Here is a 16432-nt window from a genome sequence, read left to right as displayed (position 1 = left end):
ATCTGCAGGGAGTGAAGCTGCTCCCTGCTGAAGAGAATAAAGGCAGGAGAGAAGTGCTGTTGGCTCCTCTGTTCCCCTGGAACTCAGGCAGCTGCAGTGTCACCCAAAGCCAGGCTCCTGCCAAGGGGTGACACTGAGCACACCCTCCATCCTCAAAATGAACCTGGGAAAGGCACTTCCATGATGCTGCTCAGCATAACCATGGTTGGACATCAGGCACCTCCTCACTGAAAAAGTACAGAGAGGAAAATGTCCTTTGGGAAAGAAAAGACAGTTGGAATCTAAACTGGAAGATGCTTATCATTAAAAAGTGTGGCTCCCAGTCAACCCTCAGCCTAAACCCCACCAACAACTGGAATGGAGGTGACAGCAGTGACTGCAGAGGTAGGGCCACCACAACCTTCTACAGCAAGCCAAAAAATTAACAACCTCCTCAGAAAGAATAGCCACTTTTTTCTATTTTTACTTTTCTTATGGTGAGTGAGCAATGCTCCCTTGCCAATGACAGGTGTGGAACTCTCGCTCTATAAGAAGGAAAAATGCATAATAACCCAGGAAATTCTCTGTGTTCACTTTCAGGACTCACAGGTCACATGTATGTATCAGTCAGAGAGGGCACAGAAGAAAACAAAGTCCCACAGGAAATAGTCTGCTGGGAACTCCACAGCTAAAGTTCTTCTTAAATCTGCCAGGCAGAAGAAAACCCAATTTTCATTAACCTCATTAGGCCAGACACTCCTTTGCCTACTGAATGCACACTTGAGTGTGGCAGGTAAACAGTTGGTTCAGACCCTATTTTCATCTATTATTTAATGTATTTGTGTATGACCAAGCCCCCCTCACTCATTTAGCCACTGTAGCTGTGCACGTGGGCAGAGACCCATGTAGATAAATGTGGGTTAGAGGTGAGAGGTCCTTTGCAGTTTGGTGTTTGTCAGTGTGACCTGCAAAGGGTCAATGTGCAAGGAGGCATCCGTTGCACATCCTTCTGTATTTCATTTTTAGGATTTGGGGGGCTTTTGTGTAAGGGAACAGAAAAATATTCAATATTTTAAAAATGTTCAATATGCAGAGAAGTAACTTGAGCGAATCCAGTCCCTCCATGCTTGTGTCTTAGTCCTGGACAGTTTGCCCACTTCTTACCAGCAAGATCGTGGAAGAAAGGACTCCCTGAGACAAACTATGGGTAGATTACTCCTACATTACCTTACTCCAGTCTTTAGGTCAAGGAATGTGCTATGTATCCTGAGATTTCAGTAGGAGCTCTTGGATATTGAGGGGTTTTTTAATCAACTCACTTATCTACTTGACAGAATGTACAATTTTAATTCCTCGTGTATAAGATAGGATGTCAAGGTGTCCTGCAACGTTAAGTGGTTAAAAAAAATACACCCCAGAGCTCTTCAAGTAGCTCTTTCTCCTTGTAAACCATGCTTGACTTCCTGATTTGTTTGAGGAAAAAGCCACTGAGTGTGTAGACATCTTTTATCCCTCTTAGCCACAATTCCTTTGAGAAATCCAACAGCGAAGGTGGGTACAATTATTGTAAATAATGTTGGATAGAACCCAGAGCAGATGAAGGTGGGAGGATACAGCTCAACAAGAACAGAAGTGGTTTCTAATGAGAGAGGGAATATTTCACTCTCAGCATGGCTGTTATTATGTCCTACACATTAATTCAGCCGAGAAGCCTTGAAGTAGCAGAAAGAGTTTGTATTCTCTGAAGTGGCAGGCCCTGGCATGGCTGCCTTCACTTCTGCTCTCACAGGTAATACTTTCCTGATTCTTCATTGAAGAAATATTTGATGGGTTAAACCCAGAACATGAGCTGCTATAATGGTTTACCTTAAAATCCAGAGGGTTTTCTCTACCTTCCTACCTCTTCACTAGTCTTTAATTTTCTAGACATTGCTGACTTCTGCTCAGGTGGAGGTCACCAGTCCTTTCAGCCAAAATGTGAATAACTTCTTATTCCTCTTTCCCTGCCAGTGTCCTGGAAGGGCTGCAGGGCAAGATTACTGTGCTGTTTGTGGGGATCTCTTTTCACACTGTTTCCCGGATCTAAAGCTGACAGAAAAGGAAAAGAAGGAAGACAGAAAGTATGAGGGGATTATTTCCATGCTGATGGAGGTACCCATGAGTAACTTTGGTGGTGCCATTCTAAAGCCTCCATCTCCATATAAAAACTTCACATTCCAAAACCAGCTAAAATGCTGAAAGTTTGATGTGGAATCCTGTTACGGTTAATTTAAGTGAAATACAGCCTAAGTATTCAGTTCCCTGAAGGATCTAACTATAAATCACATATCCTTGTGACATCTCCCATGTCACAGAAGAAGAAAAAATGCCCCACACTTCTTTTTCAGTATATTTTGCTTGTCACATACATTTGCCTCTGCTTTTATTTACAAATGTCAGGAGCTGTTACTTGTTCCATAGTTGTGCAGCACCCAACGCTATGGACCCCAAGCCCTTTTCCTCACTTTCTGGGTTCTATTGCAAGGCTGATGTAGAAATAACTACAACCAGCAGTAAAAGCTGCTTTTAGGCAACACAGCACTGAAAAGGAAACCAGGATTCAGGGAAGGGCTGCGTGCCTGCAGTTCCCATTGACTCCAGCCCGGGCTGTGGTAGCTCAGCAGCTCTCAGCATCTCTGAGGATTTATTCTGCAGCGTGTTTGCTTTTGCCTCCAGTGTGCAATGTAAGGAAGGCAGCAGTGTGGCTGCAAACCACAGCTCCCAGCCACTTCTCCCCTCGGTGTTGAGTGAGAGACTGAGCTCTTGCAGACCAGCCGGTACCTTTCCCGTGCGGGAGTCGCCGCGGGAATAAAAGCAAAACACGGAGCTGAATTTATTTCCAGCCAGCGGAAATTTCATATTGAGGGTTACAGGCGTCCTGTGCCTCTTAAAAGCAAGTAATAAAATGCTGCTCTCAATTACAAATTGTATTTACATTTTAAACCCCCGTATGGTTTGGTGGGGAGGAGGGAGGTTTGAATGCATTAGCAGCAGCGCTGGGCCGTGATTAGTTACGATTTTTCACTCTTTGTAATGAACAATTAATGCCTCCACCTTTTTTTCATTCTGTCTTGCAAACCAACCTCGTGGCTATGCCAGGGATAGCCAGTAAAGATACAACTCCTGCCTCATGCTGTGAAGCAAAACAAGCAGATGCACTGAGATGACCGTCTCTCCAAAGCCTCCTGTAACAGGATTCACACGCTGAGTATAAATTCGATAACTATTGATTTTTTTTTAATGTAACTTCCTGGGCTAAACTTTTCAAAGTGTAGGGACATTTAGCAGGGAAATGCAAAATGCATATAAATGTGCACAGCTTCATCTTCCTGCGCTGGGAAAATCAAATTCCCTTCTCCCTGCTCTCAAACAGGGACAAGGCAAAGCACTCCTTGTGTTATGTGTGCACAACAGGCCCTGCTAAAGGTTTTGTCCCCATCATTCTTATAAACCCCCTTTAAGTACCAAAAGGCCTTGATAAGGGCAGAGTTGGAGTCAGAGCTGTGCCAGTTTACCAAGGCAAACCTGCTCTGCTTTCATTTACAAATAACACATTTATGACACAAAGGCTATAAATGCTATTTCATTAATTTTATTGCTTACTTAGGTATTTCCCTAAAGGGCTAATACAGCATTGCTGTTGTGTTGCTATTTCAGCTTCTGTTTTTCCAAAGGTTTAGTTTGCAGCTGAACCATTGGGCCTACCTGGAGTTGAGCTGAGCTCAGAGCTCGGCTTTGCATGAGGAGCACATTTGGTGTAATTAGATTTGTGGGTTTAGGTGTTTGGGGTTTATTTTTTTAATGTATAACAGTGTAATAAAAAGAAATGGCTGTAATTTATAGCCCAGCATTTGGCAAAGAGGCTTGTCTGGTCTAGGATTTTATTATTTTTTTTTTTAATGGTAGAAATTTTAAATTTAGGTTAGAATTTCAAAGAAGCTTAGTTCCCACAATGAAGGCAGGTGTTCAGTGCTGCCGAGCTCAAGCATTCAAAAATCATGAATCAGGCATGAAAATATCAATATTAACTTAAAATAAGAAGACACAAACTCACACCCATCCACCCACATGGATGTACAAGTACCTCTGACTAAAGCAAACGTTTAACTTTGTATCAAATTCACTCTTGATGGAAATTTATTTTCTTATGTTTTCATATAGAATGTGATATTTGTGACACAGAAATAAATCTGATAAACAAAAACATTTTGCTGTTGGATTAAGTATCCTTAAGGCAATAAAATTAAAAATACTTTTATTTTGCTTAATAAACAGTAATTTTCAGTGAGAACCTGTGACTAAATTAGTCACTATACCACACTATTGCATCAATTTGGTTTATGACTTTGGGTTCCTTTTTTTAACACTCTAATATTTGCCTTCCATGTGCATTTATTTCCAAGGTTTTTTCTATAATAAAGAAAGCTCAAAAAGTCCTGTTTTGAGTTTCACACAAACTAAGATTCTCTAATCATCCAGCTTTGGGGAATCCAGACTTAAGAAGAGCACTAAGCATGATAAGAATCATAAAAATATCAGGAACACTGTGAACAAAGTGTGTTGTTTGTCTTTATCAAAAAAGCTCAAACTTCGCTTTCTTTGCAAGAGTTCAATCCTCAGCATAACAAATACCTGCCCATAAAGAGAACTTTAAGACTTTCTGAGAAATATAATTGCTCTTTTAGGTGCTGAGCGCCTTTGTAGAGCAAATACTCATTAGATGGTGCAGACAAATGCCAACAAATAGAAAACTTTAGTCAAAACACATTACATGAGCGCACTCACATAACACTGCACATATATGAGGGCACTCATGTGACACATATAATGCCCTCTGGGGCTGTAAATGGACATTTAGCACTGAGAAAGAGAAGCCCCTTGGAAATGGAGCCCTAACCCAACTTCACCCGGAGCTACCCAGGAGCAACGAAAGTGTGTCACTGACTTCCACAGTCCTTGGAGAGTAAAGGTACATATGTGGAAAAGGCTCTGCAGGACTCAGAAGCCTTTGAGAGCATGTCCTGTGTTCAGGCAGAGTGGGATAAGGCGCCCATTGTATCCCACTATCCCAGTGCACAACAGAGCTGCCGCTGTTTGCTTAGGGCAGAAGTGCACTTGCCTGTGTTATTGTAATCCAAAGAAGTGATGCCTCGGTGCTGAAACCCCGAGAAGCAATGGCACATTAACACCCTGTGACTGGAACACATCAGAGCGATTGTGCCCTCGTCTGTATTTCTGACTACAGGGCATCTCGGTAACAGCACTCGCAGCAACGCGGGTCCTTCTGCCGAGGTGAAAGAAACGTCTTAATGGGAGACCCTGAGGTTTCTGCAGAGCCATCGACATTCCTGCACATCAACACAGCCACTGCCCTCGCGTGAGGTCACACAGAGCCGTGTCAAAACATTCCATCACAAAAAAGTCTGACTCCCGAGTCAAAACATGACTCACGGGAGTTTGTGAAGCCGCACCGGGCTCTGAGTTAACTGCGTTTGCTTTGGAAACAATGGGGTCCTGAAAGAACTGCATTTCAGAGCTCTTCAGGAAAAGTATTCTACTACCATGAGTCAAAAACTCAAAAGTCTGCAGTGGTCACAGAGCAATTCATTTGGAAGAACTCATGCAAAATGTCATTTGTTCTGGCTACTGGATCTGAAGCTACCAAGGCGTGTAACTGTTTATTCAGGTTTTAAAGCAACACTGATCCTCCAGCCAGGCCTGGGAACATTTCAGCAGACCCTGCAACAGAAAGAATTACCTATACAAAAGAACTGCACAAGATAAACTGAAATAGTTTTTAAAAAAAGCATGAGCCTGTCATAGAGATTCTCTTTGCGGTTCCAGTGACAACCTGCTGTTCATATTGATTTTGTATAAGTACAGCGTCAGCTAGAGATTAAACCTTGCCCCACCACGGCTCTGACACTGCAAGGCTTTCTTTTGTCTCAGTCAAAGCTCAGTCAGTGTAAGGGGTCTACAATGGAAAGTTTGTGCAGAGTGAACCAGAACATGACTACACAGCAGTCATCATGTGCAAACTCCAACGGAGAACTAAACACACAATGGCCTTCTCCCCTTCCAGAGCTGGAACGTTGGGAACCAACACGTACTCACCAGCTCAGCTGAAACTCGCATTCAAACACCCCCTGAGCTGGAAGGACCAGAGAAGATGTTCAAGGATGTGGCCTTTAAAGCACAAAGTGTTGACATGGGCAAGGTGTGGCTTTCCTTTGCAACAGCAGAAAATACAGATTTTATTCAGAACTTCCCATGGAGGTTTTGGGTTCATTTTGCTTTTAAATTCATTGCAACCTAAAATCTTTGGGCTTGATTCTTACATCTTGGGAAGCCACCTGCAGAGTGGAAGTAAGAAGCTTCCTACTGAGAGTGGCAGGTGATCCACATTCACCTTTCCATGTGCACAGTGGTTTTAGGAGTATATCCAGTGCCCGCCTTTCACTGCCCAGTGTCTCAGGGCAGACCCACCTCCATCAGCAACACAGGCAATATGGGAATAAGGATGGATAAAGTGCTGGCACCTGTCCTGCTCTGCCATCCCTGCCATGAGGCACATGATCTGTTGCAGAAAGGTTGGACAGACCACACAAAATGCTAATTTTTTGCACCACTTTATTCAGAGCCATCAGAGCTCAGCTGTAGAAGCAACATGACCAAGGGCTCAGAAAGCCAGTGACAAACACTGGCAGTGTTTTCCAAGTCCCAGAGACCAAGCTCTTGCTGCTTGTTAATATTTTACATCACTTTTATTCATTAGTATTTTTCCATAAGTGCTCTGCTAGAGGTAGCCATCTTTCAAGAAAACCTATGATATTCACAACAGTCGTTTTGCATTTAACTGGGATTTCATGGAAAATTTGTGATTTCTTTAAAAAACTGCCGATTTTTTACAATGTTTCTTGTGCATTTGGCTTGCTGATGGTGGTTTTGGTGAAAAAAATTTGAGTGGAAGCTGATTAATCAAAACAATCTTGTTCCTAAAAGAAGACTTGGGATGTTTTCAGATTTCCAGACTAATTCAGAAAGAGACCAAATTTTGTGTCAAAACATGCAAAAATATGACTGTTCAGATTTAAATGTCAAAAAATAAATATTGTGTCAGTTTGTGAAGAACTGAGCACAAAGCAGCAGCACAATGTGAAAATCTTATCATGAAACACATAAATTTTTACCAGTTGTACAGTTTGGTCGTCAGATGCTTCCACACAGCAGCAGATCCCATGAATGTAGATGGGAGAATCCCATCAGCAAGATGCTTAATCTTTAAATATTAGAAATACCTAAAATGCCAGAGTGAAAGCACAAAGGGCAAACAAATTTAGCAGATCGTGCGGATTCCAGCTCTTCCTGAAAAGGTTGTGACATCATCTGAAAGGTATCCAAAAGAGTAGTTATTTCTTTTTGAGGTGAATGCACCAAACTTTGAACTGTTTGTTTCTGTTGGAAGCTGTTTGTGCTGTGTCTGAAGGGCGATTCCCACCCAGTGCCCAGCACACAGCAATGAGGTTAAATTGGTTTGGATGATATCAGCTATATGTAATTAAACCAGCAGCCCATGGCCAGTCCTCTCTGTGACCATGTTAGGTGTTAAATTAAGGTCTGATTAAGAGAGTGCTGCTGCAGTGAAGGTCAAGGACTAAAGATCACAAGCTTTGTTTCATCTAATAACAATAAAGACTGTCTGGCTGCCAAATACCACAACAGCCCTTGTTCTGCTATCAGACTGCTGTCCAGCTAGAGGGATCTGATTTCACTGGTATCCCTTTTTAAACCCCACTTCTAAGAGGGTTTGTAGCTATTTCATCTGTATTAAGCAGCACTGTGTTACCCGAGGCTGTATGGTACGTTCTATATGATCAAAGCAGAAATGCAGCAGCTTCTGACGAAGAGTTATCGTGGCTGAGGGGAACAAAATATCAAGGAAGGAGAAAAAAAGACACAGAGCTACAAAATACCAGGTCATGCCACCAAAGTAAACACCCACAGGTAAGTTCAGAACGTGAGACCACACAATGGTGGAAACTGTGCACGTGTGTTTGCTTGGAACAAATCACAGGCTTGTCCCACCAGCAGGAGAGATGTGTCAAATAGGAGAGACAAGAGATTAAAGCAGAGTGGTGAAGAGAAAAGCCAGCAACTTATTTGTAGGATGAAGACAAGAATTGGTGCATAAGAGCTTCTCCCTTCGTAAGTGTTTTCCACAAAGACAGGTCAGGAGGCATTACCAGAGCAGTTGTCTGTTGTGAAAGAACAAAATTCCTAATAGCCCAACAAAGTGTTTTCCCAAAACATGCCCATATCAATCTCAAATGAGTACAGGGTGCTGGGACATGTTACTTTCCTGAAAAGGAGGGTGGAGCAGAGTAAGAAACCATATGGCCCCAAAATAATCTCTCGCAGACACATCCCATTTTATGTTTCCATGCTTGGGGTCCAATTTCAGAGCAGATACTGATTCATTTTTCAAGAGTCATCTGAAGTGTCTTTCATTTGCTCCCAGTACTTCATAGACTATTAATAGAGCAGTGTCATACCTGGAAGGACAGTTCTGCTGCTCTGTGAGGCTGCACACAGAACACTCATCACAGGGACACACCGAACACACTGAAACCACTGCGTGTTTAGACAGTTCTTTGTGAATTGCATTGTACCTGTGATCAAAAAATTTCCTTGAGGTGTCCTGATGCTTTGCATTTCAGGACTTCAGTTTGTTTCCTAACAAGCTCTGAGTGAATCCCAAAAGATTCAATGATACAGTTCAACATAGATTAGCTTCCAACTCCTCGCTGTTGCTGCCGAGCTACAGATCCTTGCAGAGCAGAGTTTGCTCTGGGAGTTCCCAGACTTCCTGGAATCTGAGTTGCATCAAAAATACAGTGAACACCACAAAATAACCAGGTGTGAAAAACGACTTCTCCATAAAAACAGAAATATGTTCACCATTGGGACTCACTGCCTGAGCTGGAAAGCAACCTTTTACTGAATTAAGAAATTCCTGTACACCTCATTTCTCACCTATTAATGAAAATACAATGACATTGCCAGTCGAATCGTGCTAGTCTTACTTGAGTCCAATTTTTTAATCATAATGAGAAACTTGTTCTGTTCCCACTTAAATTTCAGAACATCAAACTTAAAGTCCAATTCAAAGTTAAAGGGTGGGGTTGGGTTGACTTGATTCACCTCTTGATCATTATTCTTGCTGAATTTTACAAGCAAATGTTATACACAGTGAACCACAGTTTTATTTCAGTGTTAGAGACAGTGGTTAAAGCTTTTAAACACAGTGGTTTAATACTGAACATATATAACCATATTAGCTGGGTGACAGAGCTGAGAAGTGCTGATTAACTGCTGCTAGTTAAAGCTTTGGAGAGTGATCATTCATTTTGAAAATCAAGCCACTGTTGATAAGGTACTTTTAGGGACCATTTTAGAGACCTAAATTTAATCACTTCAGCCTGGTTCCAAATAAAATCAAAGGCAAAGTTCAGCAGGTCAGAACAGCAGAGCTCAGCCCTTGCTCTAGTACAGGAGCAGTGTGAGACCATCGTGTCCTGATATCTGTGACTTCCCAGGGTGAAAAACCAGGGACCTCATCACCAGCAAGTGACCTGGGGATGGCTCTTCCCATAAATCTGGAGTGAACCCAAGCTCCTGCTTCTGGCTCCAAAGCTGTTGAGAGAAGGATGGCTTTTGAAAACTTTCCAGTCTTGTCTTGGAGAGCTGCATTACGTTATCTCAGTATCTGCACCAGTCCCTCAACTGCACTTCAGCTCCTACGAGAGGGATTGTTGTACATAATTTGGTAATGTCATTTATTTATTTTATGCAACTGGAAAATTTAAGGGCAACCACTTCTGTGCTGTGCAGACTAGAGAGTTCACAGTAACACCTGCTTACTGAACAGACAGCAAAAAAAGCCTTCATATTCCTTCTTTATTGCAATTTATTATTATAGCTTGAATGGTTCCTACTGACTTCCTAAGATTAATGTTAATATTCTAATCGGAGTCTCCCCTCTGGAGTTTTATTATGGATTTTGAACATTCATTTCATTTAACATACACATGGGACCAAGTCTGGTGGCTCCAAAAATATTTGCAGTTGGAAATCACAGTGATTTTGTGTTAGGCTCGGTGCCAAAGAAATCACAAATCAGAAGTCTGTTAGAGAGCAGTTCTAATTTCTTGGCATCGAAATTTCTCTGTATGTATACATATAGTGAGATGTTTTCCCGAGCTGTATGGCACTGGCAATTAGCTGAGAAATGCACTGCTTATCTATTTTTCAAGGTTTCTGGTGGAACTAGAGAGCCTGTCTGGCCGACTGGGGATTCTTAGGGATTTTATGGACATCCTGTGTGAGCCCATTGGGGATGCGTCGCTCTCTATCACAGCTGGTGTTTTGAACCCAAAGTGTGGAGTAGAAATTTCATCCCCAATTTTTTTTGGCTGGATTGATTGTTTAGTCTAGGAACTCTCAAGTAAGACTTTCTAGGTGCTGGAATTGCTCTTTTTCTTCAGTCAGCAGCTGATGGTGCATGGTGTACATCAGAGTCTAGATTCACATCTTAGTGAGCAAAGATTTATGTTCGTCCTAACGCTCCTTGACATTAATGAGTATTACAGACATGTATCCCCATGGATTAAGTTGAGAACATACCCCAGAGTGTGTGTGGAGTTTGTCATTAGGGTATCAGACTATTAAAACCAACAGAGAAATTCCAAGGGTAGGAAAGCAATTGGATCTCTTCCCTTCTCTCTGCTGGAGCACATGTAAGAGATACACTTTAAATCTTCTCGTATTTCCAGCCCTCTCACACCAATTCCTGCATTCATTTCTGGTTGTTAATGACTTCAAAGAGGAATTGATTGCCACTTTTAAGGCATTTCCCATAACAACATTATGGGAAATATTCTGCTGGAAGAGAATGTTTCTGTAGCTCTGTAGTGATCTCTAATGAAGGAACTTCCTTATAGCTGGGGGAGAGAAGGGAGTATTTTTCCTCAACCAGCTCTTTCTGGAATTGGATCAATACAGTGGGCTGACCCTGTACACTCCATTATCAGGGGATTGTGACTCCTCAGTGAAAGATTATGGATCCTATGGGATGAGTCAGAGGCGCAGACACACCTGATAGCAGCGCATCACCTCCCAACAGGACAGGATTGCTCTGGCTGCAGCAGATTCATGTGCATGGGTTTGCTCTCCCCTGCCCAGTGCTCCAGATTTTGGGGATATTTCAGGATCAGGGCTGAATGAGCACACAGACAGCTCTATTATCTGCACATCTTGGGGACAATTCAACTGCAACCCAGATAAACCAGTCCAAAAAAATAGACTTCAGGATACAAATTCAGTCTCCCTTAAAGCCCCGTGTAAAAGTGACCTGTGGGAGGGACTCGGTGCAGAAATACCACACCCCCATCATGTACCTACAACAAACAACTTTGGAGCCAGGATTCCTGGATTTTCTTCCCAATATCCCAGCCACAGAGTGGAGATAATTACTGTGTGTCTGGTTGATAGGAGTTTTCTAGGCTGACTATTGTCACACATGAGGTTTATTAGCCTTGTGTAATCCTGCCTGTAACAGCGAACTGCAACACGGAAATAAAAACTTGATGTTTTCCCTCAGAGTCACTTGAGATCTTTTAGGGAAAATCTTCATGGGAGAATTCTGATTTACCTAATTTGAAAGCATTGGTTCCTGGATCAGTCACTTCCCTGGAAACACAACCATTGCTCCCTCAATAAAAGAGGGAAAACAATACTAACAGAGATTTCTAAAATACTTTGAGATCTGTGAATATAAAGGGCTGTCTGTAAAGTGTTTAGAGAACTTCAAAAAAAGGTGCTACATAAATGCATATTTATTGCAGTGCTGACGTTCTCGTGGCAGCTCTGAATGCAGAATCAAAAGCAGAGGGGGCAGAATATAAGTCAGAATAAGAAACTGTCAGCCTTTAGCCTCTCTCTTAAACTGCTTTGAAATGTTGCAGACATTCAGAGAATCTAGTTTGCCAATACTGTGTGTGCTGCAGTAATTACACCAATCTGGAATATAAATTTTCCTTCCCCCTCTTTTCTGAGAGGAGGCAAAGCTTTTAGAGAGACACACAAACGGAGCTCTAATCCTACAAACCTTAATGCACGTACCTACTGTCAGGCAGCAGAGTTGTGCCACTGATTTAAATAGTTCTACTCAGGTGCATGTGGGGAAATGTTTCTGTGATTAGGAGTTAATACTAATAAATGCACAGTTCGTAAGAGATCCCTGTGTAAACAATCTATTTCTGCATGCAAGTGATGATTTTATTGCTGTGCTGTAATTCTGCGTGGAGGCTTTGTGAAGAAGTCTTATATTTTCTAAAGCACTAGAATGTTTCTGATAGTGTTTTTCATTGCTAGCTCTTTGGGGGCTAATTAAAAGAAATATCTGTTAAATTTATCCATTGCTTGGTTCCTTGAAAGCAAGAGGCACCTGGCATAAACATTAAAAAGAAAAGCAGGCAGCAGCCAGACCTCATCATATATTAGATGCATTAGGACATTTTATTTATAAATATGAAATTGGTTTTAATGACTTCAAAAGGAGAAAATGCCAGGAAGAGCAAAAAAATGCCATAATATGAGCAAGCTCAGTAAAGCTGTCGTGAAGATGCCTAAACCTACAAAAATTTAGAAATTGTACTTGCTCCCCCCATTCTCCTCTCAAATAGGAAGTGACAATTCCAGCTGCAAGTGGCAAAAATGCACATAGAGCTGCTGTATTCACCAAAACAAGCAGCAGATGAGCTGGAGCATCCAAGTGCCTGTCTGCAGGGAAAGCACCATCAGTGGGAGATCAGATATAGCTCATTTATACCGAGGTGATTGATTCAGGGAAACAAACCCTGAATTTTGACCCCTGTGATTTAATGCAGTCCTAAAGGATGAGAAATCCATCCTTCTTTTAGGACATTTAAGCAGGCACTTATATTAAGCTTGTGCTTTACATTCACTTGACTTTACTTTCAAACAGGCTTAGCAGTGTTTCATTCTGTTCCCACTACAGGGTTCAATAAATCAGTAATGATCAGTGACTCAATACTTTATAGTCCATCATGCATTCAGCACTGTGCCAAATAAAGGTAAAATAAATTAATGATCAATAGACTAACAATGCAGGTGAGGAATATCAGTGATTTTACTGAAAAGGTTCTCCTCCATGAAGAGAAAATCTACCTTAAAGGTAGATTTCATCTTCAGGCACATCCATTCACAGTGATTTGAGAAAGGAATTTCACATGAAGAAATCTGATGTTAGTGAGATCATCGTCCAGTTTTAGGGGGAGGAACCACAGCATTATTTCTCATTCAGAGAGCTGAAGTTTGGAGCCAGGTGTAATATGGCAGCGTCCAAAGAGGTAGAAAAGATCTGTGTCACAAGAACTCTCATTCACTTCTACTTGGAAACTTGGAAAAAAGTGTTAAGCAAAAAGTGTTAAGCAAAAAAGACTTCATTCTAAGGTAACCTAAGTGAAAATCTGAGACAAGCCACAGACTGTATCAAGTCTACAGAGGACCTGATTGCTCCTGCTTAATTTGACCTCTTCTAAGAGACTGTTGGACACAATTGTCCACACAGAGGAGGTGATTGTTTTCATCCTGGTTGGGAGGAGAAACCCTTCAGTAGTTGTTCTCCTCCTTCCATGTAGCAGAGAACAGTATCTGGATAAGCAGTTTGATGAAGGCAAGTAGAAGTTGTCCTGTCCATTTTAAGGCCTCTTACATTTTCCCAGTTTTAGACTGATTCTGTGGGCAGGGAGTGTAACTACGTGGCTACAGTGGAGGAGGGAAATTAGGAGTCCTGATGCAACCTGTACTGGCCCATCATGCTAATCCAGCTGGTATTTTTGGCATGTAAAGGAGGCACATTCTTCACACAGAGAGCAGGCCTGACTCCACTGTGCAGCAGGGCTATAAAAGAATCACCTTTTGCAGCCCAAGGGTGTTTTGTGGCCTCCTGGAATCCCAGATGTGTGATCTTTTCAAAGGGTCATTTCCCAGTTTTGTTGACTTCTTTAATCACAGCAGAAGTGCCTCATTTCTAGGGCAGGAACTTTTCCTCATGGCCTTGCAAACAAAACAGACATTGGTTTTCCATCCTGCCCTGACCTTTGGAAGATGCCATCTCTGCCAGGACTGCACTTTCTGACCCTGGAGAGATTTGCCAGTTCAATCCTGACTCTGAGGGAGCTGAGCCACCTCCTGAATCACCATCACACTTCCTGCAGGTTAACGCCTGTGTTTGCCTTGGAGGTCACTCTGTCCAAGAACTAACCAGGTCTGACCCTGTTTAACTTAGGAGATCCAAGCAGCAGAATTGTCCAGGCCTCCAAAATTGAATAAGAAACACACCACAAAGCCTCAGAGGAGTCTGAGTACAAGGAACTGCAGCCAGGGAACACAGTCCCAGCTCAGAACTGCTGCTTGCAGGACACAACTACAGTATGTTGTAGCACAAATTCCAGGTTTTAAGTGGCTTTGGTGACAGGACCTTGCTGGATTCAGCATGAGAACAGGTCCAGATGAGGGGGAGCAGCAGAGACTGTAACCTATAAAATGACTCATTCCTACCAGCCCTATATGTGAGGCTTCTGCTTCCACCAAGCCAGGTGACATTTAACCACAAAAATATTTAACATGCCTTTTACAAGGATGTGCATCAGTGACTATGATAAAATACAGGGATGTGGGAGAGTCAGGATGCAGCTTTTTCAATGCAACCTCATATGAAGAAAAAAAAAAGGCAATAGAAAAGAGGTCTTGGCATAAGGAAAACATCCCAATGAAATCCTGCCTTTTAATCTCGGCCACAATCTCTTCTTATCATCTTCCTTGCTTTTTAATGCTCTGCTGCACTTTTTATATTCATTCACTTTATCATCTTCACCTGTCTCAAAAGTCAATAAAAGCAGAGGCCACAGTTTTAAAATACAGACAAATGAACTGAGGCACCAAACTTCTCAACTTCTCCAGAGGTGCTGACTGCTCACAACTGTCAGCAACTGCAACACAACCTGTGGGTGATCAGTGCCTTTAAAAATCACTTAAGAGCTTGAAGAGGAACATAACTGGGAAAACACAGAGGATAATACTTTCAAAAGCTTCTGACTGAAGAGTCAGTATTTTACCTTCAGAAGTGATTTAAGCACTTGGGGATTCAAGAACTACTTAAAAAATCAAGTGTCTTCTGAAATGCATAATTATTTTCATGAATGGTACACAGATACCTCCTCTGGTAACGCACTTACCCAGAAGTTTTAGGCCTCCCTCCGAGAGGATTTGACACACTGCAGTTCTAGTCCAAGACTGGTCACACTCTCACCTACACAAACTCCACCAATAGTCTTGTGGAAAAGTGACTTCCTACATTTATATCCTGAGGAAACCCCAGTTCAAGAATGACCCAAATGTCCTGATGGCTGTTGAACAACCTGAAGAAAGACCCTCCTGCACTTTTCTAGTGCCTCTGATGGGTGGAAGGCCCTGATGGAACATACTTTTTTCTGACTTTCTCCTGTTACCATTTTTCCCTGACATCTGTTCACCACTAAGCCAGCAACAGTCAGTGTCCCACCACGATGTGTGTGAGCTTCCAAGAGGCTTTAGGAAGAAGGAAGAGGTTGCTACATGTACAGAGACAGGCAAAGGTAGTCCCATCATAGCAGCTTGTTGATAGAGCAGGTTTACAGCTGCCATTAGTGAAATGGAGAAGAGGTCACTAGCACAAGCTCACCCCAGTGACAGCTACAGATCAGGAAAAAAATCTCACCACATGGCAGCATTTTACTGCTGTTGGCCTGAAATTTTGTTAATATTTATCTGATGTGTTGATCTTTAACATTGGGGTTGCTGCTGGTAGCAAATAGTCCAATCAGCCTGAGGCCAAGGTGAGTGTGTTGTCTGGCCAGTCAGATTAAAGCTCAGCAATTCCTACCAGAGGGATCTGGGCTAAAGGGGTCAATCAACTTATAGCTCCTTGGTTTGAGCTCCCTGGATCCTTTAGCAGGCGAGGCTGGGATGTTGTAGATGTGGTTTGCATATATCCTATATATCCACCAGGAATTTGGTCAGTGTCTTAGACAGAACAGTTTGATCTTGCCTCTGGAATACAGGCTCCTAGGTCACTGCTTTTCAAGTGACCCAAGAAGTGCTCTGCCACCACCGTTGCTGCCCATCCCTGCATCCTGAGCTGAGACAGTCAACCAGAGACAGTGGGGTTCATATCTTTGAAACAAAGGTTTCAAGCCTTTCCTCCTTGGCAAGACATATTTTAATAGAAAGGCACGTCCTATTTTCTCTTTGAGTGTCTCTAAAGAGGAGGAAGGTTCTCTGTTACTGTTTT

General features: G+C 42.3%; 1 protein-coding gene across 3 annotated transcripts in view; it reads right to left on the bottom strand.

Annotated features, from left to right (window-relative positions):
- Positions 1–16432, bottom strand: part of MYL10 (myosin light chain 10) — an 88866-nt gene that overhangs the window by 29668 nt on the left and 42766 nt on the right. Inside the window, exon 1 of one of the 3 annotated variants that reach the window (XM_027690781.1) lies at positions 1880–1916. The exons of the other annotated variants lie outside the window; for them this stretch is intronic. Within the exon in view, the coding sequence (XP_027546582.1) occupies positions 1880–1909 (30 nt within the window). The 5' untranslated portion in view covers positions 1910–1916. Of the gene's footprint in view, positions 1–1879; positions 1917–16432 lie in introns of those variants that run through there. 3 annotated transcript variants of the gene reach the window in all.

This window comes from Neopelma chrysocephalum, unplaced genomic scaffold (genome assembly GCF_003984885.1).
Source record: "Neopelma chrysocephalum unplaced genomic scaffold, ASM398488v2 Primary Assembly neopelma1_82, whole genome shotgun sequence".
Taxonomy (NCBI): domain Eukaryota; kingdom Metazoa; phylum Chordata; class Aves; order Passeriformes; family Pipridae; genus Neopelma; species Neopelma chrysocephalum.
This window is presented reverse-complemented; position numbering and strand designations above follow the sequence as displayed.